The 24822-nt window shown below is 39.2% G+C and overlaps 1 protein-coding gene across 1 annotated transcript; it reads right to left on the bottom strand.

Moving 5' to 3' along the window:
* Positions 1-6172: 6172 nt before the first annotated feature.
* On the bottom strand, positions 6173-17073 carry LOC120313435 (vomeronasal type-2 receptor 26-like). Its single transcript, XM_039355348.1, has 6 exons — positions 16907-17073; positions 15630-15918; positions 11904-12737; positions 8033-8260; positions 7306-7432; positions 6173-7098 (listed from the first exon to the last, which is right to left on the bottom strand). The coding sequence occupies exons 1-6, from the start codon at positions 17071-17073 to the stop codon at positions 6173-6175; spliced, it is 2571 nt and encodes an 856-aa protein (XP_039211282.1).
* Positions 17074-24822: the final 7749 nt, after the last annotated feature.

Here is a 24822-nt window from a genome sequence, read left to right as displayed (position 1 = left end):
ATCAAAGGTTAAATTCGAATATTGATAAGAAATTAAACATTAAGTAAAAATCAATAACAGGATATGGATTGTTTATGAAGATTGAATGCAATTAAGATATGTATAAGCTAAAAATGTATTGATAAATGTAATAATGATGTTCTTATTGAGTTGATATAATTAGAAATGTACTAACCTGAATATGAGACAGTAAATGTTAAGGGAAAAAGAAAAGAAATATTTGATGTTGTAACTTGAGATTTGTACTAAGACTTTGTTATTGAACTATTGATTAACCCAGTCACCATGTTGCTTTTTAAATATTCAAATGTAAAATTGGAAAAATTAATAAAATATTATAAAAAATCTTTGAAAATATAAATGACTACATCTCCAATTTAACTTTACAACAAAAAAATTCTCAGAAAATAAAAATAGAGAGCAAGGAGATAAACAGACAACTAAATATAAACTAGAGGAAAGAGATTTAAAGATGGAATCTAACACTAGAAGGAAGTATGGCTCAACCCAGGTGGAAAAAAACTTGCAGGAAATATTGGACATGGAAAAGATAACTTATGCTCTAAGATCACAAAATAAGTCTGAGGACTAGAAAAAAAAATTGACAAAATGGATTACAGAGCTTCCAGGAAAACTACAAGAGACAAAAATGATAAGAGAAATTAAGAGAGAAAGAAAGAAAAAGATTTTTAATGAATACGAAGAGGCGAAACCTTCCTATAAAAATATCTTACCTGATTTGCCTTTTCTACCTACAATAACACCCACAAGACTATGGGAAGATTCTTTGATTCAGTGGAGCATATTGATCAGGAACGATGTTGGCAAAAAAGAAAAAAAAAGCCAAAGTGAAAATTAAGAAATTAGATAATGGGATTTATCAGAGGGAATATTTAAAAATTAAACATCGTTTTGAATATGGTTAAAAAGAAGAGAAAAATTTTGGATATAAATGTACATTAGCCTAAGAGGGACATGTATTGTAAGTAGTATACTATCTTCTTATTTCTTTTTCTTCTTTCTCTCTTTTTTTTTAAGATATGAGAAATGTAAAAGTATTGGGATGGCCTGTATGAGGAAAAAGACTTAAATACTTAAGTGTAATTAATTTTGAGAAAATCTTAACCAATAAGAATGTTTTGAATATTGTGGGGAAAACAAATTTAAATAAGAATTTTGTAAACAGGATCTATGACAAGACAATCAAGATGATCAATCAGAAAAGAAGCTTTATATTGATGTGATTATTATTTGCAGGAATATTAGAAAAATGTCTATATTTAATTATTATTTATCCAAATAATAAGAATTGTATTAATTCAAGATTGGCAAAAGAGAATATTATTAGAAGAAGAGAAAATAAGCAAAGCTATTATGTGGACTATAGAATTACAGAAACTAATTGTTATTGATTGTTTTTTAAATATAAACCCAGACAACACGCTGTTTACCAAATATTAAGGTGATTATGTTAAAAATCAATAATATATATGTATTTTTTAAAAAAGAAGCCAAGCCACAAGTGCCGCAGCAGCAGCTTAGGCAAGATTGCCACTGCCAAAGCCAGCCTGGTGCCTACAGGAATCCACAATGCCCATCTTGCTCCCATGCCTCTGTCTGGATGCCCGGATGACTGGTGAGTGCATAGCAGGCACACACAGACTTCTGTTTTCTGCTTTCTCTATCTGAGAAAGAGTTTAGATGTAGCAGTAGAAAGAAGGAGAAAGGAAAGGAAGAAAGGATGACGTTTGTGACATAATTTTATTAAGGATTATACTAAGCAGATAAAACCAGCAGAAAAAACTATTACAAAAATAGTTTAAAAAAGAAACAAAGAAAGAAATTATATTTCATTCCTAGCAAGTATATTTAACATTAACAACTCCTCTCTTCCCCTTAAAATACAGTCAGGTACTACTTCATTCCTACATCACACTATTTAATTTAAACACCCCTCTTCATCTTGGGCTTTCCTCATAATTAGCAAAGATCCAGTAAAAATTAGCAAAAATACCTAACAACATGTGTATTTAGCCCCCTTTTCCATTTAGACTACATCCCCCTCTTCCTTCTCTTAATAATTAAACATTCAAAAAGAAATAAGAAACTATTAAACCTTACCAAAGACAATAACCTCTTATTTAGATATCAAGAATTAATCCATTACCCCATTAAACATTTCCAACAGAAACATTATCCAGAAATTTGAACTCATTATTTAAGCATAATCAGATAAAGCCATTTTATATTTCGTTCCTCCTTCCTCAAAAACCATCCTTTAGTCCCATAAATAATATATTAACTTCACTTGATCCGAGTATCTTTTCCTCTTTCTCAAATTTTTTATCATTTTTCAAGTCTATCTGTAATTTACATGATTGTCCTAGTGGACAATGACTTAAATATGAGCCAGCAGTGTGCTGCAGCTGCCAAAAAGGCCAACACAGTGCTGGGCTGCATTAACAGAGGGATAGAATCAAGATCACGTGAAGTGTTAATACCACTTTACAATGCCTTGGTAAGGCGACACTTGGAATACTGCATCCAGTTTTGGTCACCACGATGTAAAAAAGAAGTTGAGACTCTAGAAAGAATACAGAGAAGAGCAACAAAGAAATAGAAAGACTGTGGCAAAAGCAAGCAAGGGTAGTACCAATAGTCATAGGCTCCTTTGGTGCAATCCCAAAACAACTGGAGCACCACTTGAACACAATTGGCATTGACAAATTCGCTATTAGTCAATTGCAAAAGGGGGCCTTATTAGGAACTGCTTCCATCCTGGACGATATCTGTAATACCATCAAACTTCCACATCTGCCTATCCCAGGTCCTGGGTAAGGACTCGATAGGTAGACAAAATGCCAAATCCAGTCTGAACATCTGGCTGACTGTGCGATGATCCATAATAATAATAATAAAGTTGGAAGGTACCTTGGAGGTCATCTAGACCAACCCTCTGCTCAGGCAGGAAATCTTATACCATTCCAGACAAATGGCTGTCCAGTCTCTCCTTAAAAACTTCCAGTGTTAGAGCGTTCACCACTTCTGGAGGCAGGTTGTTCCACTGATTAATTGTTCTAACTGTCAGAAAATTTCTCCTTAGTTCTAGCTTGCTTCTCTCTTTGATTAATTTGTCAGGAATCTGTTTGATCTTCCACTTGGTGCAGAGTTTGTCCTCCAGTTGATGTCAGCGTAATTAAAGTCCCCCATTACTATTGTGATGTGCTTCCTACATACCTTAGTTAACTGACTAGCAAAAAGTTCATCTATTACCTTTGTTTGGTTGGGTGGCCTCTAGTATACACCTATGGCAATGTCATTTCCCCCCTTTTATATTGACTCAAATGCATTCAAGACAGTTTTCATCATTGTTGTGTTCTATTTCTATAGAGATGTAGTTATTTCTTATATAGAGAGCAATCCCACCTCCTCTTTTATTTGGCCTGTTTCTTTTAAATAATTTGAATCCCTCTAACCAAGTTTCTGTAATAGCAACAATATCATATCTGCCCTCATTTATCTGAATTTCTAATTCACCCTTTGTTGCTCATGCTCTGTGCATTGGTCTATAGCAGGGGTAGGCAACCCAAAACACTCAAAGAGCCATTTGGACCCATTTCCCACCAAAAACAAAACACTGGGAGCCGCAAAACCCTTTTGATATCTAAAATGAAGATAACACTGCATATATCCTTTTTTACCTTTATTATAGGTGTGTGTGTGTGTGTGTGTGTATGTGTATATGTATACACACACACACACACACGCACACACAGACACACACACACACATATACACATTAAAAATAAAAGTAAAAATATGACTCTTGGGAATATCCATACTATTAAAACAATGATCACCAAGAGAATGCTTTAAGAGAATAAATTTACATACACACACAGGTAAAAAAAGGATATATGCAGTGTTATCTTCATTTTAGATGTCAAAAGGGTCTCTCTCTCCCTCCCTCTCTATCTGCCCTTGATCTGCCACTCCTCTTCCCCCACTCTCTCTCTCTCCCTCTCTCTCTCTCCCCCTCTCTCTCTTTCTCCCCCCCCTATCTGCTGCTCACCTGGCAAGCTTCAAGCTGTTGTCCAACAACCTCCGGGGTAGGCAACCTCGTCTCTTTTATGACTCATGGACTTCAACTCCCAGAATTCCTGAGTCAGCCTAGCTGAGCTAGCTAGCTCTCTCCTGCCCTTCCTGCTTCCTGCTTCCTGCAGAGACGCAGCAAAGGGGGGGAGCTCCACCCAGTAAGCTTTTCAGCTCCTCGGAGAACACTGTGAGTGCACTCTCTTTTACACATACACACACACAAAACACACACACACACACAGAGAGAGAGAGAAGCAGGGACGTGCAATTGCCTCTCTCTGTCTCTGTCTCTCTCTGCAAAGGCAGAGGAGGCTGGGAGCCACAGGGGAAGGCTCAAAGAGCCGCATGCGGCTCCGGAGCCGCAGGTTGCCGACCTGCGGTCTATAGACATTTGAGTCCTTTATGATTAACCCTGTGTTTACTTTCTACATAACCTGTGTTGTGCCTGAATTCCCCTATTTTCTTACCACCTGCTTGATTAGTGCACTTTATGTGGCACTCGCTAAATGTGCAGGTTAATATGAATATTGCTCATATTAAATTTTTTAATAATTATAAAAGACTGTAATAGTAAAATTATGAAAATTACCAAGGAGCCATCTCAATGTTTCTTGTTGAGATGTTGCCTTCGTCTCATTCTCAGGCCATACTATTCCCAGCATCATCACATTCATATTTCGCAATCTTAATCTCAGTTTCCTCCCAAATCTTACTGGAATAAGCTATAAATGGGTGGTCTCATTTCCTTCCATTCTGCTTGCAAAATAACCTAAGCTAAAATAGCTGTTCCACAGAAAGGGCAAGTACATACAGTATGTGTTACTCCACTGGTGCTCCATTACATGTTTTATCCTCATTATTTTCTTCTGTGGAGGTAAGCAAATTTTACAAATCAAAAACTGAGCTGCAGTTAGGACATTGATACACAAGATAGATTCTCAGAATTTTAGCTTGTATAGAATAATGTCAACAAGTTTCAGATACAATTGGGCTTTGGCTATGCTTTGGCTATGCTTTGGCTATAGTATATGCCAAACCTGCTGCACTACTGGTGGAGTTGTATTTATGTATTTATTGGTTTATTTATTTGTTTATTTTTTATTTATTTCCTATACTGCCCATCTCACCTAATTATTCTGGGCAGTTTACAACAATATAACAAAACAATTTAAAGATATGAACAAAACCACAGATTAAAACAGTTAAGAACAAAGATTTTTTTTAAAAAAATAAATAAATGTTCATCTCCACCTCTGACTGGACCTATCTGGTCTCTAACAACTTCTCCTTCCCCTGCACTTGATTACCTTGAAATAGACATCTCATCTTAAACTATTTTCAGGGTTGATATGAGGATGAAAAATTTACTTTAGGCTAGAATGGCCAAAGGTAAAAAATTCTACCAGTTCATAAGCAAAATAAACTAAATGATGAGTCTACCTGTCTGCATTCTTGTGTGGGGAGCCTGAAGAAATATGCAATCATGGGGTTGTTGGTGGCACCAGATCCCTACTTGATCTTTGTTTTAACTGAGTATAATTACTCTTGCCATGCTAATTTTTAAATAACGTTTTAAAATTTTAATTCCAAAATTTCAACTCTAACATTTTAATTTTTATGTGCCGTTTTTTGATATTCTACTTAACACCACACAGAGTCCCTCTTGAGGGAAATGGACAGTTAGGAAATATGGAATATGAATAAATATAATGTGGAAAAGTGGGACCCTGAATTTGTTAGGCCTTTGGTGTGATTCTATGGATTAGAGGATGTGACAATTTATAACCAATGTTTATATGACATTAAATTAAGCTAAACATTATTCCATACCTGGCTATCTAGAAAAGGGATTTTTTTCACACAGAATCTCAGTTTGGAATAAAATTGATTCAGTGATAAGCAGGAGTAGTGTAACAAGTTCAGAATTTACAATACCCTGAATACCACTGACAGATGTTTTTATGATAGTCAGGTTGCTATAATATGCCAGGCCATCATGCAGTTGATGTGATTTAGGACTAACATTTTATGTGAATTTAGACCTTTCAATCTATAAATCAACCCTCCATCCTACTATCTATCTGTATAAAACATCATGTTCTCTTTTAGAATTCACTATTAGGTACTCCTTGGTGTTCATGTGAGATCTTAGGATAATGATGTAGCATTTAGGAATAAAGATGCAGCCCATTAAGCCCAGACTGGAGGCCAGGATAGAGAAGATCTGCACAGCCACCATGTATTTTCCTTTGGTGCTCAGGTACGTGGGGACAAAAGAAACCCAAACACTGCAGAAAACCAACATGCTGAAGGTGATCAATTTGGCTTCGTTGAAGGTTCCTGATAGCTTGCGTGCTAGGAAAGCCACCAAGAAGCAGATGGCAGCCAAAAGGCCCATGTAACCTAGTGCAGTGTAAAACATGATGATTGACCCTTCATTACATTGCAGCAGGATGTATCCTGGTTGAGAATGCATGTCAGAATCTGGGAATGGGGGAGAGATTCCCAGCCATATCATGCAGATACCCACCTGAATCCCAGAACAGGATATAGCAATAGAGTTGGCCAGAGTCTTTCCTAACCATTTCCTCATCCTGCTGCCTGGCTTTGTGGCCAGAAATGCCACCACCACCATGACAGTCTTTGCCAGCAATGAAGACACTGCAACTGAGAAAACAACACTGAAGATGCTTTGTTGAAGAAGGCAGATGATTTCTTTGGGGCGACCAATGAATAGAAGGGAGGTCATGAAGGAGAGAAGGAGGGAGATCAGAAGAATGTAGGTGAGGTCCCGGTTGTTGGCTTTAACTATTGGAGTTTCTCTGTGTTTAATGAAGATTCCCAGAACAAAGGCAGTGATTAGGGAGAAAGCAAGGGCAATGAAAGCTAGGATGAGTCCAAATGTTTCTTCATAGGACAAGAAGCTGATACTTTTGGGGACACACTGATCTCGCTTTTCATTGGAATACTGGTCCTCTGGGCACTTGTTGCAATGGGGTGCATCTGAAAAACATTGGCTAACATGTAAAAGTTTAAGTTGAATGATGAGAAAAAAATATTCCTGAAAGATGAATGAACATTGTACAATAGGGATGAAGTTCTATGGAATATAGAATTGAATATAACCTGAAATATGAAAGTGTAGTGACAATTATCTTCTGAATCCTACTACAATTTTTTGATTTCCTTTTTTTCTCCTGAGCCACCTACCTTCTTCCACTGAGAATGTTCCTTCCATACATAGAGAACAATCATGGCAGCAAACAGGTGCTCCTTCTCTCACGAGCTTGACATATCCTGGGTAACAATTTTCTGAACATCTAGAAGAAGGTACTGTCTAAACATAAAATAAAAATAGAAATAAAAGCACCACATGAGTTACAGTAGAGGGGTTTATTTAAAAAAGCTGTTTCAGGAACCAAGTTGCTCAGGAAAAATTAGAGAAAGGAAAGAGTGACATGGCAGTGACTGATTGGTTCCCCCATCTCCTTTTCTTTCTAACTGTATGAGGAACCATATAAGATTGCTCTTCAAGGAGAAGGATCCTGGAATCAGTTGGAAAAGAAGTTATGGCATTTGTGGGAATGCTATGTATTGAATTTTCTCTCTAATTTTGCTTTGGCAAGAAACCTACAAAATATAGCTTTCTTTGTCACTGTAACTGTCCCTGAATTTCTCTCCTCTAGTTGAACATTGTAAAAAGATTGTTTCACAGCTTATTAATTATGATATAATTACAATTTGTGATTTAGCAGGTTTCAGTTTGTGATAAACTACAGAAAAACACCTTGAACATACATGATATTTAATGAATTAAGTTTTTTTAAAGTTTCCCTTATTTGGAGGTTATCTCAATTGTCCTGAATGGAAATGATTACTGAGCAGAACAGTTTGCATATATGGAGGTAAATGGAAAGGTTCAAATGACATCAATTACCTTGTTAAATGATATTGGCCATTGGATGGCACTCTGATTGATGGAGACCTTGACTTCAGAAGAAGCTTCCATTTCTACACTCCCAACTTTTTCCATAGGATAAGACTCTTTGGGCAATATTCTCCAGTGCATGATATCAAAGTCAGCAGCAGGAAATCCATTTTCATCTAAATAAATGCCGTCATTAGAAATGTTGTGAAGCTGGAAGTGTTTCATGAAGCGATGAAGCTGCAAAAGAGACAGAAAATGCAGCATACACATGCAGCAAACACATTCTCATTTGAACCTTTATTCAATATTTTTCTGCCTATTATTCTGAGTTGGAAGTGCATTGAATAATTCACCTCTTCAAATCAGCACTTTGGTTTGAGAGGATGGTTCAGTATTTTCTGGTAAGCTTTTCTTGCTCCTTCTCCATGGAACAGCAGATTTTTTTTACATAAATACCTTTCATTCAATAAAGGAGAATATTTGTAGTGCAGGGCTGACATGAGAGATCCTTGGTGTTCTCTGAGCTTGCTTGTTTTCTTGCAGATGTTTCATTACCCAAACTAGGTAACATCCTAAGTGGAATTTGCTCTCAGGTCATATTCTAGTGGCTTGCCCTGTCAGTGTTGGTGGGGGTGGTCTTAGAGATTCTTTACTTGGGCTGTTTGCTGTGGCAGTTTTTTGATTGAGATATTGTTTACTTAATTGTTGGTCTGATGTTAACTTTGGAGTTAATCTATGCTGATCTGGGTGCTGATTGCTGATGGAGAGTTGCTTGGGGCATTTTTTTGGGGGGGGGCGGCAGCTGAGTGATTGTCTCTATTGCATAGTCTATAGATATTATTAATGTCTATGTGTCTATTGATGGCTGATTTGTCAGAGTGCCAGGCTTCTAGAAATTCCGTAGCAGTTTTGGTCTTGGCTTGGCCTAGGATAGTCACATTTTCCCAGTTGAAACTATGATTAAATCTGTCTATGTGTTGTGAAATTAAAAAAAAATCATCATGTCTTCTGACTGCTAGTTGATGTTTATGGATGCGTTCTGCTAGTGTTCTGCCTGTTTGTCCTACATAGTGGTTGTTGTACTCCTTACATTGTATGTTTTAGATGATTCAAGTTTTTTGGGGGTGTGGATTGGGTCTTTTGGTCTGCTTAGGATGTTTTGAAGGGCTTTAGTTGGCTTGTGTGCAAAGCTGGTTTCATGTGGTTGTAGGAATCTGTTGGTGGTTTCTGATATATTTTTGATGTATGGCAGTATAATTCCTTTTAGGGTTTGTGTTGGTTGTGCTGTATCAGGTTGAGTGGTCAGGGACTTTTTGATAAAGTTGTGTGGGTATCCATTTTGTTGGAATGTGTTATATAGATGCTCCATTCCCTTTTTTTTTTTGCTGTTCTGGGTTGATGCAGTGTGTTTGGGCTTGTTTAAATAAGGTCCTTATGCATCTTCTCTTGTGGGAGGTTAGGTTATTGCTTTGGTAGTGGAGCATCTGCTTAGTATGGGTGGTTTTTCTGTAGACTTGCATTTCTAGTTTGCCATTGTGGTCTCTGCTGATTAGGATGTCCAGAAAGAGTAGCAAGTTGCTCTTTTCTTCTTCTGTAGTAAACTGGAATTCTTAAAAAATGTTGTTGATGGTTCTGTGGGTGTTCTCTAATTGGTCTTTTTTTATTATGGTGAAGGTGTCATCTATATATCTGATCCATATTTTTGGTTGTATTTTGGTTGCACCCAGATCGGTTGCCTAGATGTTCTCCAAGGTTAACATCAGACCAACAATCGAGTAAACAATACCCCAATCAAAAAACTGCCCAAGAGCCAACAGTAAACAGCCCAACAAAACAATCTCTAAGACCACCCCCACAACATTGACAGAAACTCCGCTCCTTACTAGCACTGAGAATGTTACCTACTTTGAGTAATGAAACATCTGCAAGAAAACAAGCAAGCTCAGAGAGCACAAAGGACCCCTTACATTTCTTTTCATTGAAGGAATCAGTAAACTGACCTGCTAAACTATAGCTCAACATAATTTTAAGAAAAAAATGAAATTATGTTTTAAAAGTTTACTACATCTCATTAAATACAAGAGTTTCTCTGTGATATACTGCATGTGATTTTGTTAGGTTTTTTTATGCCATGTCTGTCTACCTCTTTCTATCCCTCTATCTCTATTTCTGGCTCTCTCTATCTGGCTCTTGCTCTCTTTCTTTAATCTATCTATCTATTGTTCCAGCCAGTAGGAAATCAAAATCTCTTTACTAAATTGTTCCTCTGCAGGAAGCAAGCCCAACTGTGAATCATTTAATGTATTGCAGGATTTAAATACTTTAATGTATTTAAGTTAAATACTTTAATGTATTTAAGTTCTCTTCCAGCTTTCAGATGGCAAAGACAGAAGCAGCAGCTGGATGTGAAGGGCAAATAGAGAACTTATATGGAAGATGTAGAGTCATGAATTAAGACAAACAGGCAGGTTGATCAGAAGAAAGAGGCAAAGATTTGCTAGTTGTTGGGTCTGGGCTGTGAAAAATATGAGCTACAGTATTCAGAATGGGAGCCTTCCTTAAGCCAGAAGTGGATCAATGAGTCAAAGCCTTGCTGAGGGGAAGGAAATGATGGGTGGAAGCAGCTGGAAGTGGGTGACTAAGAAGTGTCCTGTGTTCCACCACCCTCTTACTGAACTGGAGCAAAGCAAATGATCAGGGACACCAGCGCATAACAGAAGGATTCAAGAGAAATCCTATCATATTCCCTATTGCTTAAAAAGTATGGGGATCAAGTCTACTCGCTCCTTATGTTACCTATGCTTAGTATTGATTCTGCCCTCTGCCAGAGGTGCTACAGCAATATGAATTACCCCCAAATCAGATGCAGAATATAAACAGTTAAAATATTATAGGTTCTTGTTCTTATTTTCATATATACTTTACAGGTAGTCCTTGACTTGCGACCACAATTGAGACCAAATTTTCTGTTGCTGAGTGAGACATTTGTTAAGTGAGTTTTGCCCCATTTTATGACCTTTCTTGTCATAGTTGTTAAGTGAATCACTACAGTTGTTAAATTAGTAACACAGTTGTTAAATGAATCTGGTGTCCCCATTGACTTTACTTGTCACAAGATTACAAAAGGTTATCACATGCAACTGTCATAAATATGAGTCAGTTGCCAAGCATCTCAATTTTGATCACATGATCATAGGGATGCTGTAATTGTCATAAGTGTGAAAAATGGACATAAGTCAATGTTTATTTACATATTGCATTTCATTTTGGGAAGAAAACCCTCCCGCAGTCAACAGTTAGTACATTCCAATGACTCTATGCCTAACCAAAATTTTCATTTTGACTGAAGAAGTTACTTGGATGAGTAACAAAATATCTCAGTTTAACAAATTTTGGTCCAGTTACCATGATTTAACCTTTTAAGATACTTTTGGCCTGGATGTTTGAGTCTTTATTTACACGTAAGTCACTTTCTCAGTGCTGTTGTAACTGAACTGCTGTAAGTCGAAGACTCCCTGTATATATGTAATAAAATGTCCTTAAGAAACTATACATAAACTGAATTCTGCAGATGACTAGATCTGTTTTACCTATCTATCAGAACCTGATCTGAGGATTGGTGGTGCACCTTGAAGCTTATTTAATTTGCAAATGAGGAAAAATACTTTGTCACTATGGAGATATCTCTGTGATTACAACATCCCAAACCAGCATAGGTAGTTTCAGTTTGGAAGAGTTATCCTTATGATCTCTCTTTCACACACACTTGGAAATATTACAGACTGGATAACTGCTGTTTGGAATATCTCTCCTCTCCCTATATCGAATTTAATATGTAGGAAGTGAAAGCATCCATGAAACCTCAAAGGAGAAGTCTTACCTGCCATGGCTGTATAATCTGGGGTGACTGATGGTCTCCAGCCAGCATCCTCCTCTTACTCATCTGATATGAAGAGATGGCATGGAGGACTGAGGCCACCGCATGGATTGCTCTGGAAATACCAGAACCATCCTCAATTACCACTCTTGCAAGCACCTGAAGGGGTGGGAATACTCCATTCTCTTTTTCTATGCATTTTTTCCAAACCTTCTTAGACAACAAAGGCCTTGAATAGGAACACTGGAATGCTTCTTCTACAAACTGTTTCCCAGTAGGGGAATATGTATCAAAGTCATAATATTGTCTCCTGTTTGTCTGGGTTTGGAAAGAAAACAAAACATGTTTTCGTTGGAGGTCAAGATAGTTGGAAAGCATTCTTATGCTTAATCTTGACAAAGCTGTTGCAATCCACACTTTTCCCTCAATGAATGTATTCTTTCTTTCATTAACAATTATTACTCCTATTAGTGTTCCTGTGGCCTGAAAATCAAGTTGACAAACTATAACTTTTATGTGAATATTGCTAAGGAGAAGGAACATATTTCTCTGTTCTTGCAGAAACATGTCTCTGGTATGTATATCCACATTGGTTGTTGGGATGGTTTCTGAGAGGATGATGCAGATCCGATTTTTTACAGCTAGAGTTTCCAAACTTCTTTTAAATCTTTCTCCTCTTTCCTTGTCCTGATAAAGGAGGCCAATCCATGTCCATCGGAAATGCAGGAGCAGCTTGAAAATTGCTGAGTAAGGAGGTTCTGGTTTTGGGGTCATCCGGTAGAAAAAAGGAAAATGATGACTTTGCTGAAGAACGTAGCTAATCTCACCAGTGTTGATCTAAGAGGAAAGAAGGTATTGGTAGTTTGTGTCACTTTTATTGTTAAATGCCAAATGTTTAAACATAAGTTGCTTTCCCCACCTTTGAGAGAGGTTTCCAGAAAACAATGCCTGCATGAAATATGCTAGCTCCCTTGATGCTCTCTACTCCTGTCCTGTTTGACCCTAGTGAACTCTGAAGTAATCTGTGGGTGATCCTTATGCAGCAAATCCTTCTGGTCAAACTCTACCATACAGGTGAGCCTGGGTGATGAAGTGGATGCATTTAGGCACTTTTGCTGCCAATAGCTGAGGTTCAAATGAGCCCTGCACACACTCTGGGTCATTCATCTAGTACAGTGGTTCTTAACCTTTTTGAATGAATCGCCCCCTTGAGCCAATGAGGAAGTTGTCATCGCCCCCCTCCCCCAACATAACCTCTCAATCACAACATGGGAAATAATTCTTCAATTTATGCAAACACTTGTTTTATTTTCTTTAAAATTGTCATCAGGACATATTGATGCAAATAATTTATTTCTAATCTTTTCCTCATATCTCAACTGTGTGAAAAATTTTGGTGCCACCCATCACTTTATTCCCAAACTTTGTGATACATATATTTCATTATTATCTTATTTATTCAAGACACTTAAATGTAATGACCACTTTGAAAACAAAATTCAATTGCAAGAAAGTGAAATGCCCGAAAAGAAAAAGAGTAATATTTAATGATTGAATTACAAGTAAAATTTAAGACGCAAAAAGAAATATAAAAAGGGTAGAGGCTGCTACGCAATGCGCATGAAGATAAGCGATGCGTATTCACATATGTACAGCATTCTGTACTGAAGCTAGCTGGAGGAACACTTGGAAACACAATTCAATCCACTAATAGCGAGCAATCTGATGTTTTTGTACGACAGATATACAGCCATTCACTGTACGAAAAAGTCTCAAAAGTGTCCCCAAACCTTCTCGCTCCATCACCCCCATTTCGCCCCCTTTTTGTTCCTTCACCCCCACATCGCCCCTTTTTGTTCCATCGCCCCCCTGAAAAATGAAATCGCCCCCTGGGGGGCAATATCGCCCAGGTTAAGAACCACTGATCTAGTAGATCAGACTCTAGAAGTAATCCAGATCATATAGGCACATCTTAATATATTGGAACAGAGAACTTTTCTGATTTAGTAGTGTCATAAACACAGAAATAGATTTCCAGTTGTGAGTGATGACTAAACCCAATACTCTAATTACAGTGTTTCTCAACCTTGACAATTTTAAGGCATGTGGACTTCAACTCCCAGAATTCCACAGCCAGCAATGCTGGCTGTGGAATTCTGGGAGTTGAAGTCCACATGCCTTAAAATTGTCAAGGTTGAGAAACACTGCTCTAATATGAGTCTGTAGCCATTATGTGAATCATAACATCTGATCTTTTTTTTAACTCGGGTTCTGACATCAATAGGCATTTGAATAACTGACCGACATTGTCTGGCCGACGGGACCTGAAGGAGGCCCAATCTATGGGACCTCACCGGTCTCTGGGAACTGTGCAGCAGTATGCGGTCCTGTAAGTAACCTGGCCCTATGCCATGAAGGGCTTTAAAGGTGATAACCAACACCTTGAATTGCGTCCGGAGACCCACAGGAAGCCAGTGCAGCTCGCGGAGGATAGGTGACACGTGGGCGTACCTTGGCGCGCCCACAATCGCTCTCGCGGCTGCATTCTGAACCAACTGCAGCCTCCGAACGCTCTTCAAGGGTAGCCCCATGTAGAGCGCGTTACAGTAATCCAGTCTTGAGGTGACAAGGGCATGAGTGACTGTGAGTAAAGCCTCCCGGTCCAAATAAGGCCGCAACTGGTGCACCAGGCGAACCTGGGCAAAGGTCCCCCTGGCCACAGTCGATAGATGTTGTTCCAAATTGAGGTGTGAGTCCAGGAGGACACCCAAGTTGCGTGCCTGCACTGAGGGAGGTAAATAAAGGAGAGAATAAATGACTGGATAGAGCCTTAAGCTTTCCAAGTGCTTCTATAGTCTTCTGTGACCTATTCACTTTTCCTTCATATCTTTCTTTTGCAATTTGAGCCCTAGACCCATTTTTTTTTAAAAAATGAGGAATTTCATGCTTATGAGAATTATTGCTAGACTAGCCCGCCTCCTGGATCTCAATCACTGGAGGTTTTGAAGGAAAATTTAGGAAGCCCTTTGCAGTGATCTGAGGATTGCTGCTTTGGATGGGGAATCAGGTCAGAAGATCTCTACAGCCACTTTTAAGTTTTTCATTCTGTTTCTACAAATAAACCTACCTCTTTAGCTCAGGTCACCACCTTTTCAGTTTAAAACTTACTCATTCAGCACTCATACGTTCTTGGCATTTTTCTTTTTTTGTCATATCATTTTGAAAATGCCTGATTGCCATTGATCTAACTCATTTTAATATTACTTGGAAAAAGAGTCAATTCATACTTTCATTTCATGCTGTTTCATGCTATTAAGTACTGATATTGGGGGTTTTGGAACAAACACTCATTTTTGCAACAGGCCCCATTCTACTATTCTCTTTCTCTAGGGATCTGTGTGCCTTAACATTTCTCCATCCTTTCCCCAACTTTAGTAAACAGTCTGCCAGGGGACCCAAAGTCATCTACAGTCTGTTTTGCTTCTTTGAAAAAAAGACTTTTCAATGGCAGAAAAGGAGAAGTCACAAACCCTATGCATTGTTTCCAAGCCATGTTGTGGCAGGGAGATAAAATAAATGCATATGTTTACTTTATAGAAACAAAATTATTGTAGATCTTTTAATATCTAATCTCTGCCTACAGGTTTATCTGGAGATATATATGAGGTCTGCCTTTTAGTCTAATTTGAAAATTCAGAACATGCAATTAAGCTCATTTTAACTTTATACCTGTGGAATTTTGTAGATGCCCAAGACAGTAGAAATTTGATCAAAGAGTTCAGAATCTGTGTTTTCAAGAACTGCCAGGATATTCTTTTGTCTTCCACATCTGTAATTTGGGACATTCTCCTGCCCGGTAGACAGCAAATTCATCATGACCTCGTACGTTATTCTTGCACTGAGGAAGTTATCGTAGATGTTGTAGCCCAGGGTGATGTTGGGTAAGAGCCGAGAATTCTGGTTGATCTTATGAACACCCAAGAAGAAGAGCAGCACGTGGTTGAATATTGCTGATGAACTGCAAAATAATATCTTATCTGTACAACAACACTAGGCAGTTCTGAAACATTCATAAAATATAGTTAAAAATATACTCTTCCCTTCAAAGCCAGGCCAGAGATTCTCACAGTTCAACCTAACATTGCCCAATGCTTGAAGGAGTGAAGTCTTTGTAGCCCTCTAGAATTCTTCAATAATTTTACATGTGTATATATGTTCTCATAATATAATATTATTTCTTCCTATTATGCCACCTAGAAAGTAACATTTGGACAGATTCAAGAGGGGGATTTAGTCTTGAGCAAGTGGTATTATCTGCCCATTACTCAATAAACCATCTTTAGAGCCACAGGTTGTTTTGCTGCAGAATATTGATGTCTTTGCAGTAACTGCCCTCTATTAACAATCTTTAATGTAATCCTCTACAATTAAAACATTAGCTTATTATGTAAAGTGTCTATTTTCTGTGAATTTTGTCTTTAAAAGCTTTTCTTATTTAATGTAATAGTAAAAAGAAAGCCACGGAAGTTTATAAAACAGTAAAAGGCATCAGTTGGAAAGAAATGTTGGAAAAGGAGAAAGGAAGGACTGAGAGCAAGGTAGGAAAGGAGAGGAGATTGTGGAAAGCTCATGAGGTCACTTTCAGATCAAAGATATAGTGAGACACTTGACTGTGAGATTGTGGGCAACTATATAACTATGGTATAGAAATAGATAAATAAAGAAAATAAATATTTGCACAGTATCAAGGAAATCATTTTGAGAAGAGGAAGAATACTACCCATGAAAGAGCCTTCATAGAAATGTGCTGCCAAAATTGCTTAATTAAGACTGACTCTTGCAGAAGAACTGAAAAGGAACTTTGCATGCTCAACTTTTCAAGAATCTTCATGTGCTCCAGGAGTCTTTTCCCTAAAGCAAATTGTGAGAAGCAATAATGACCTGAGGAATTGGGAAAAGAGAAAGGTTAAACTCAAGCACAAGAATCCTGTACATGCCCAAATTACCTTCTCAATCTGTGGGTTGGAGGCAAAGAGAAAATATGGGGGCAAAATGCAGCAATTATTTTAGATGTTATTCCAGTAATCAGGTAGTCTCCTGGCTTGTAGTAATTAAACTCCTCAAACTCCTTAAATTCTTCTGTTATCGCCTCAAATAGACATTTCATCTGCATCATGGCACAGGAAAATTGGGAGAGAAGCAGAATGAAAAAGAGCTTCATTTGCTGCAGCAGCAATTGACATATAACTATAGAGATCTTTCCTATAGTCTCTTCTTTGGCACAGTGCTGGATCTCATTGCTCACAAAAGAGGATAACGGCAGTGGAAATTTTCCAGTTTTATCCCAGATCTGGAAGAAAATCCTGTAATTTCAGACTAGCACAGTGCCTGCCTAATTCTACCTCTACTCTCAGCAATGCCAGAGATAGTTACAGGTCAGATTTTGAGTTGTTGAACATCCCTTTATTGTGAAATTGCTTTAAAACTAAAGGTAGTGGTGGAAAATAGAACAAAAAACCATTATGTTAGTAATTAGAAGGGGAATTGGAAATGACTGTTACTACAGAGATGTGCAATGGGGAAAAAAAACAGTCTTGCATGTCTCAGGGGCATAGTGCTAGTTTTAGTTTAGTTTAAGGGAACAATTCAGGATACTGTCTATGGAGATACTCAGTTATGCAGGTCATGGTTGTCCCTAAGGTGCTTTTTGAAGAGGCAAGTGGACTTTCTTGTTTTTCTTGTTGTATACCCACAACACAATCCTTTCAGCAGTTCCAAGAAGGCTCTACACCCATTTACACAGATAAACCTTCAAATGGTCCCAACAACTCTCTAAAACAGGGTTTCCAACCGGGAGTGTGAGACGATATCCCAGGGGGTGCGAAAACTTGGGTTTAGAAGTTTCAAAATTATACTGTATATATGGATAATTCATTGCTGTTATTTCAAACTTTTGTAAGGGGTGCAAGAATATATCAGAAGCATTCTAGGGTGCGAGGTATAGAAAAGGTTGGGAACTTCTACTCTAAAGAATGCAAATGATCAGCTGTCTGCAAGGAATATAAATCCTTCCATTCCTCACCATCCAGTCAGACCCATTTTTTCACTAGCTAGTGAGGGTCTAGGACAACTCACCCTGGTCAACGTCACTGGCAACTTGCTGTAGAAAACTTGCCACACGACAATTCAATGCAGGATAACTCAAGAGAAGGACAAGTGAATTACAGCGAGCCTTGTCTTGCTTTAGGTTTGAATCTTCTCAAGTTAGAAGTCCTCAAAGCTGGGGTGAGCTGCAATTCACTTGGCCCTCTCTTGAGTTAACCCACATTGAATTGTCCCATGGCAAGTTGTCCCCATGGCAAGTTGTCTTGCAGCGAGATGGCAGGGTGAATTGGCCAGGGCAAGTGGGCAGGGCAAGTTGTCCTATTCCAAACTAGTGTGGACAATATAAGTCCTTCTTATCCTATCTGATGTGAATGAGGCCATCTTCCTTAATGGTCAGATACTCCAGAATAGTTATCTCTAGATATTGTTATACAGTATCATAACATCAACAGTTTTTGAATAAAAACTTTCCTCTGTGGGGCTATATATAGAAAGAGAGTACATATGGATGGATGGATGGATGGATTGTGGGCTGTCACATGGTAGAAACTTTTAGTGATATCATAGCCAGGTTTTCTCAAGGATCATCTGTCTACCACGTGACCTTTTATCTAAACGACATGCACATTTCCACTCTTTCATCCAAGTGAATTGAGTGGTTGTTAAGTAAATTTGGGTTCCTCTAGTAACTTTGAATGTTGGAAGCCATCTGAGAAGGTCTCTAGTAGTGATCCCGTGAACACAGGATGCTGCAACAGTCATAAATAATTGCCTGAAGCTTGATCATATAATGGGGGGGGATGCTGCATAGCTCATAAGTACAAAGACCGGTTATAAGTGATATTTAAAAATGCCTTTGTAACTTCAAACAGGGAGCCACCTTGACTTGGTTGAATGAAGGGCAGCTATATAAATGTTATAAACAAACATAACTAAAGGAATGGTTCTAGCTAAGGACTACCTCTATAGGGCGGCTTTGCTAAGTATTTGCTCCTGGAATTTTTTTTAAAAATATTTTATTTATTATTTACTTTTCTGCTGATGATACAGATTGTTCTCATTGTTAATTTGAATATAATGTGTACTGTTATGAAGCACTAATCCCAACACATGGAATTTTGACAAGAAGAAAGTTTTGAAAGAACTGCTTTTTCCATAAAGAGAGAAAAAGACCAGTTCATTTCCAGAATGAAACTATGATAATCTGTTGTAGCAATAAAGAATCTTTTGGCAGATAATGGAGCAGAAAATAAATGTAATAAACAAATAAACCCATGGTTTAACAACAGTGATTAAATGCTGCCTTAGATGGCCATCTCACTTGAGTTCAGTCACCGCTCCTTATATCAGCAAAATCTTTGATGTTCTAAATTGGTTGTATGGATCATTGATTCCATTTTGATGTTGTACTATCTGCAGCATATTGGACCAGTCATTCTCTCTAAGCCCCAGATAGCAAGCAAGGACAAATCCCATTCAAAAACTTGTTAAGAAAACTGCAAGGAGTAGTCAAGGCAGATATTAGGAGTCAAAAATTGAGTGAATGCTGCACATATAATAAGGTATTAGCTTTAAAAAATAAGGGGAGATAGTCACAATCCCCTTTCTATGACATACACATTTAGTATAATAAACATAGCCCCAGTATTATGGAAATTAAAAAATAGTTATCAGTACTTGTTGTTTTGTGGAGTTTGAAGTAAATCTGATTGATATTATAGGTAATCACTGAGTTATGAGCATTCACTTAACACTCGTTTGAAGAAACGTGATAAGCTCCCCGTAGTACTTATGAGCAAGTCCTAAAATTACAAATATTGCAACACCACCACAGTCATTTGCCCAAGTGACCGCAGAGGCTCTACAACATTCACCTTGGTTATTCCCTCCCTTCCCACCCTCTCCCTGGGCACCAAGCCTTTAATACTCACCCTGTGAAAATTGAGATCCTTCACTTTCTTGGCTGCTCCAGGCCTTTGGTGTGTTCTCATAGAATGGAGGCCTAAAGTAATGCAAGATCACACAAGATTAGTGGGGTGAGATCTCATGCTACTGATCTCACTTGATCTCATGGTACTTTAGGCCTCTGTTCTCTGCAACAGAGAACAGAACTGAAGCTTCCATGTGCTTCCAGAGGCTGGATTGGGGCATCAGAGGCCTTTTCTAGGCCACTGTCACCCAGATCTGAGGTTGGGGGATACTTCTGTGGCCCTCCAGTGACCCAATCTGGGCACCAGAGCCCTTCTCCAGGTTGCTGCCGCCAAGAAATAGGCTGCTGGGGGGCGGCAGAAGCATCCCCTGGCCTGAGATCCAGGTGGTAGCAGCCTGGAAAAGGCCTCTGTCGCCTGGATCGGGCCACTGGAGAGCTGCGGAAGCATCCCCCAGCTTCAAATCCGCAGCAGGAACTGTGGCAGAGAGGAGATGGATCTTTTAAAGGTGAGTCCAGTGCAGCAGTAAGGGAGGGGGAAGCATGAGGTATCTTAGTGGGTCAGGGAGGCCTTGGGGGCCTGTTCCATCGCTAGGCCCTCCATGGTTTTCCTCACCCTGGGATACCCCATGTTCACTTAATGAGCCATGTGCGTCTTAACGAGCAAGAGAGTAATTTTGTTCAAGGTACGAGATTCACTCCCATGAGTTTTCGAGTTATGAGTGGAATGGGCAGGCTCCATTACACTCGTAACTCAAGGATTACCTATAGTGCAAATGAATCCAAGACAAACCCTATAGCATAAAATATCATCATGTTGCCTATTGCTTAAAGCTGTCTAAGAGTGAATTCCACAAGAACCACTTAGACTACCTAGGATACCAGATCTCCAGTGAGGGAGTGGAAATGGATCCCAACAAGGTGAAGGCAATATTGGAGTGGGAGCCCCCTTGGACTAGGAGGCAACTGAAGAGTTTCCTGGGCTTTGCGAACTTTTACCAATTCATCTGCATCTTCACCCAGATAGCCCTATCAACAACCCAGTTGCTAAAGACAGGGGGAGGGGTGAAACCAAAGCCCAGCCAGCCCATGGATTGCTGCGAAGCTGGTCCTGAAACATTTCAACCCAGAGGAGCCATTTGTAATACATGGGGATACCAGTGATATAGCAGTGGGGGCAGTCCTACTCCAAAGGAATGCCAAAGAGGAATTACAACCCTGTGCCTACACATCTCGCACGTTGTCTGACATTGAAAGGTGCTGGGTTATCTGGGAAAAGGAGGCTTACACAATACGATGGGTTCTCCTGGCATGGAGACAGTTCCTGGAGGGTAGCAAAATTCCCTTCAAGGTCCGGATGGATAATAAGAACATACAAACACTGAAGAACCCCCGGAAGCTATCCCCTAAGTAGGTCTGGTGGGCCCAGTACTTTAACCAGTTCAACTTCACACTCCAGTATCTACCAGGGGAAAAAAGTCTTCCTTGCAGATGCCCTCTCCTGCACACCACAGTACAATAGTGACCAAGAGGCAGTGGTGATGCCCATCATCCCATCCAAGCAGCGGGCAGCATTGACTCTCACACATCAACCAGGAGTGTTTACATTGCAAGGGGGATTGGGCAGGGAGTGCCCATTACATAGTTATTCTGCCCCACGACTCATTGACTGTGCCCCCCCAATACCTTTCCAAGGTAGGGGAGTAAGGAGCAGGAGGACTTTTCTCTCCTGGCCCTTTCATAAACATCTCTCTCTGTATCCCTAGTAAAACTTCGAGTCAGAGGGAGAGCAGTGCCCTTTTTGATAAACACAGGAGTATCATGCTCAGTACATAACCATCTATTAGGGCTTCCTTTTTCAGAAACTATGAAAGTGGTTAGGCTGGTGGTAAATCCTTGCCTGCCTCCATTTTTGACCCTTTGGAATGTACCATCAGTGATTCCCGCCTCACTCATGAATTCTTATACCTTCCTGATTGCCCAATGCCCCTTTTGGGCCAGAATCTGTTCACCAAATTACAGACTATTCTCTTTATGGGGCAACCATGCAGAACTCTCAGTTCCCCCAGAACAAGCTTGGCATTTAATGGTTCTTCAACTTTCATCAGATACCATTGTCTACCAACCACCTGGCTTGTTGGAACAATTTGCACACCCAGATGTTTGGTACCCTGGAATCCTTGGACAGGCTATTAACACATCCCCCATAGAAGTAACTCTTTTGCCCAATGTGCAACCACTTTCTCTATGACAATATCACATATGTACTCAAACCTTACAAGGGCTGGAACCTATAACTGATCATTTTCTTGCCTATGGACTCATTAGGGAAGATTTTAGCCCCTATAATGCACCAATATGACTTGTCAAGAAACCCAACAGCTCTTACCATTTCTGTCAAGATCTGTGGGCTATCAATCAGATTACAGTTACAATGCATCAGATGGTTCCCAATTCTGTCAAGATCTGTGGGCTATCAATCAGATTACAGTTATAATGCATCAGATGGTTCCCAATCCTTACACTTTCAGCAGTCAGCTAGGTTCTCATCTCATTTTGTATATAGTTATTGATCTGAAGGATACTTTCTTCTGTGTTTGTTTGGCACCTGTGAGCCAACCTCTATTTGTTTTCCAGTTGCAATACAGACAGCTTTGCTGAACTGTCTTACCCCAGGATTTTAAGAATAGCTCTACCACTTTGGGGAACATGCTGGCTACTGATTTGGCTAATGGTGGCCACTTGGTAATACCACTGCTATTGTGTTGCAGATGGACTGCTGACTCTTGTCCTGATGGGTTTGTTCTCCTAGCTGTGCCACACATTTATGAAGTTGTTTTGTTTCTCCAATGTACACATCTGCACATGGCTCACTGCATTGTACTGCATATACCATGTTGCTCAGTTTGTGTCTGGGTGTTTTATCCTTGGGATGGACAAGCTTATGCCTTAGTGTATTCTTCGGTTTCAAGAATCAGCAGTCCATCTGCACTTAAAAGACAAAGGCCGTTCTTTCGAAGACAACAAAGTCCACATTTTGGACAGAGAGGACCCTTGATTTGAAAGAGGAGTCAAAGAGACCACCTATGTCAAAATTGAACAGCCCTCTCTCAACAGAGGGGGGAGGGATACAACATCATCAATCTCCAGTCTACAACACAGTCCTTTCAACAGTTCCAAGAAGGCTCTACACCCATTTTCACTACTCAGGTGATCCTGAAGACACAGATAAGCCTCCAGGTAGCATTAACAACTCACTAGAAGAATGCAAATGAACAGCTGTCTGCAGAAGTATAAATCTTTCCTTCTCTACCATCCAGTCAGAGTGGAAGAAGCTTCTAAGATGAAAAGTGAAACATCTTCAAAGAAAAACAAAGTCCAGTTGCCTCGTGAAAAAGCATCTTTGGGATGTGAAGGAAGAAATTGAATTTGCTTCAGATAATGAGCATGCTTTTCAATCCAAAAACTGCACCTCATCTTTGCAAGCATGGTGTGTTGATTCAGAAGCTACAAGTCACATGACAAAAACAATTTAGCAGCATAGCACATGGTGACTGTACTGTTGGTTCGTTCTATGGTACTATACATAAACAGAAAATCTAACTCTATCTCTATCTCTATCTATCTATATATCTCTATTTCTATCTCTATTTCTGGCTTCCTGTGGGTCTCCGGACGCAATTCAAGGTGTTGGTTATCACCTTTAAAGCCCTTCATGGCTTAGGACCAGGTTACTTACAGGACCATATACTGCTGCATAGTTCCCAGAGACCAGTGAGGTCCCACAGATTGGGCCTCCTTCAGGTCCCGTCAGCCAGACAATGTCGGCTGGCGGGCCCTCAGGGAAGGGCCTTTTCTGTGGTGGCTCTGACGTGGTGGAATCAACTTCCCCCTGAGATTCAAACTACTCCCACCTTGCCAGCCTTCAAGAAAGCCATTAAAACTCTCCTATTCCGGCAGGCCTGGGGTTGATGTCCCCGGGGGGGGGCAGGATACAATTGGGACATGCTGTATGAATACACTTATTTTTATCGTTATATTTATTGTTTTAATTTTGTACGCTGCCCTGAGTCCCTAGGGATTGGGCGGTATATAAATTTTATTAATAAATAAATAAATAAATAAATAAATAAATAAATCTCTATCATCTCTATCTCTATTTATATATTAAAAAGCTCATTTAGTTGTTTGCTAAAGGATACCCAGAAGTAGTCATATTTCATCAGGATTTGATTCCAGAATCCACTCAACATTCATGTCCATCTCTATAGTCAGGGATCTTTAGCCTTCTGTTATAAGAAGAAGAAGATATAGTTTGGACTTCAAGTCCCATTAGCTTCAGCTTGAATAGCCAATTGAGAATTCTTTGTCTACTTCCAACATCTATCTCCTGAATCTCTATTTCTTCTTCAAAGCAGGCTCTATTTCTGCAAAAGATTTGATTAAATCACTGTACAGCTAGTTAATCTTCCTTAAACAAAATTTGATGGCTTTATTGTTTTTCAACAGGCTACAAGAAGTCTTACTGTCCAAATTCAGAACAATTTTGGCATTCTAGGAAAGCTGTCATGTCCATGAAAGTGCTAAACAGGAAGGGAAGGGCAGAGAATGGGGGAGGGGTATTAGATTGTTCATTCAGTAGTTTACCATCACCCAAGTTTTTTTTTCCCAACTGGGTATACACAACTTTTTAAAGAATATAAGTAAAAGCTGTGAAACGTTTACAATTAGAAGTGAGACATATTTGGAAGGAAGAAATAATGAGATTCAAGATTATAGCAAACATATCTGCACAATGCAAATATCCAGGTTAAAACCCAGCCTATGAAGGGAAGCCTCAAATCTTTCAGAGTGCCTGAGTTTACCCAAGTGTTAATAAAAAGAATCAGA

Source organism: Crotalus tigris, unplaced genomic scaffold, assembly GCF_016545835.1.
Source record: "Crotalus tigris isolate CLP2741 ecotype Arizona unplaced genomic scaffold, ASM1654583v1 scf7180000018682.9941245338:1185362, whole genome shotgun sequence".
Taxonomy (NCBI): Eukaryota; Metazoa; Chordata; class Lepidosauria; order Squamata; family Viperidae; genus Crotalus; species Crotalus tigris.
The sequence above is the reverse complement of the archived record's forward strand: the minus strand, read 5'-3'. Positions and strand labels throughout refer to the sequence as shown.

Excerpts from the sequence above, each read along its gene's own strand:
- LOC120313435 (XM_039355348.1), bottom strand. The coding sequence starts at position 17,073 with ATGCAGATGAAATGTCTATTTGAGGCGATAACAGAAGAATTTAAGGAG. Across the intron at positions 12,738-15,629 it reads GCATCTACAAAATTCCACAG|ATCAACACTGGTGAGATTAG; the intron begins GTATAAAGTTAA and ends CTTTCCTCTTAG. Across the intron at positions 7,433-8,032 it reads GGCCAATATCATTTAACAAG|ACAGTACCTTCTTCTAGATG; the intron begins GTAATTGATGTC and ends TTTTATGTTTAG.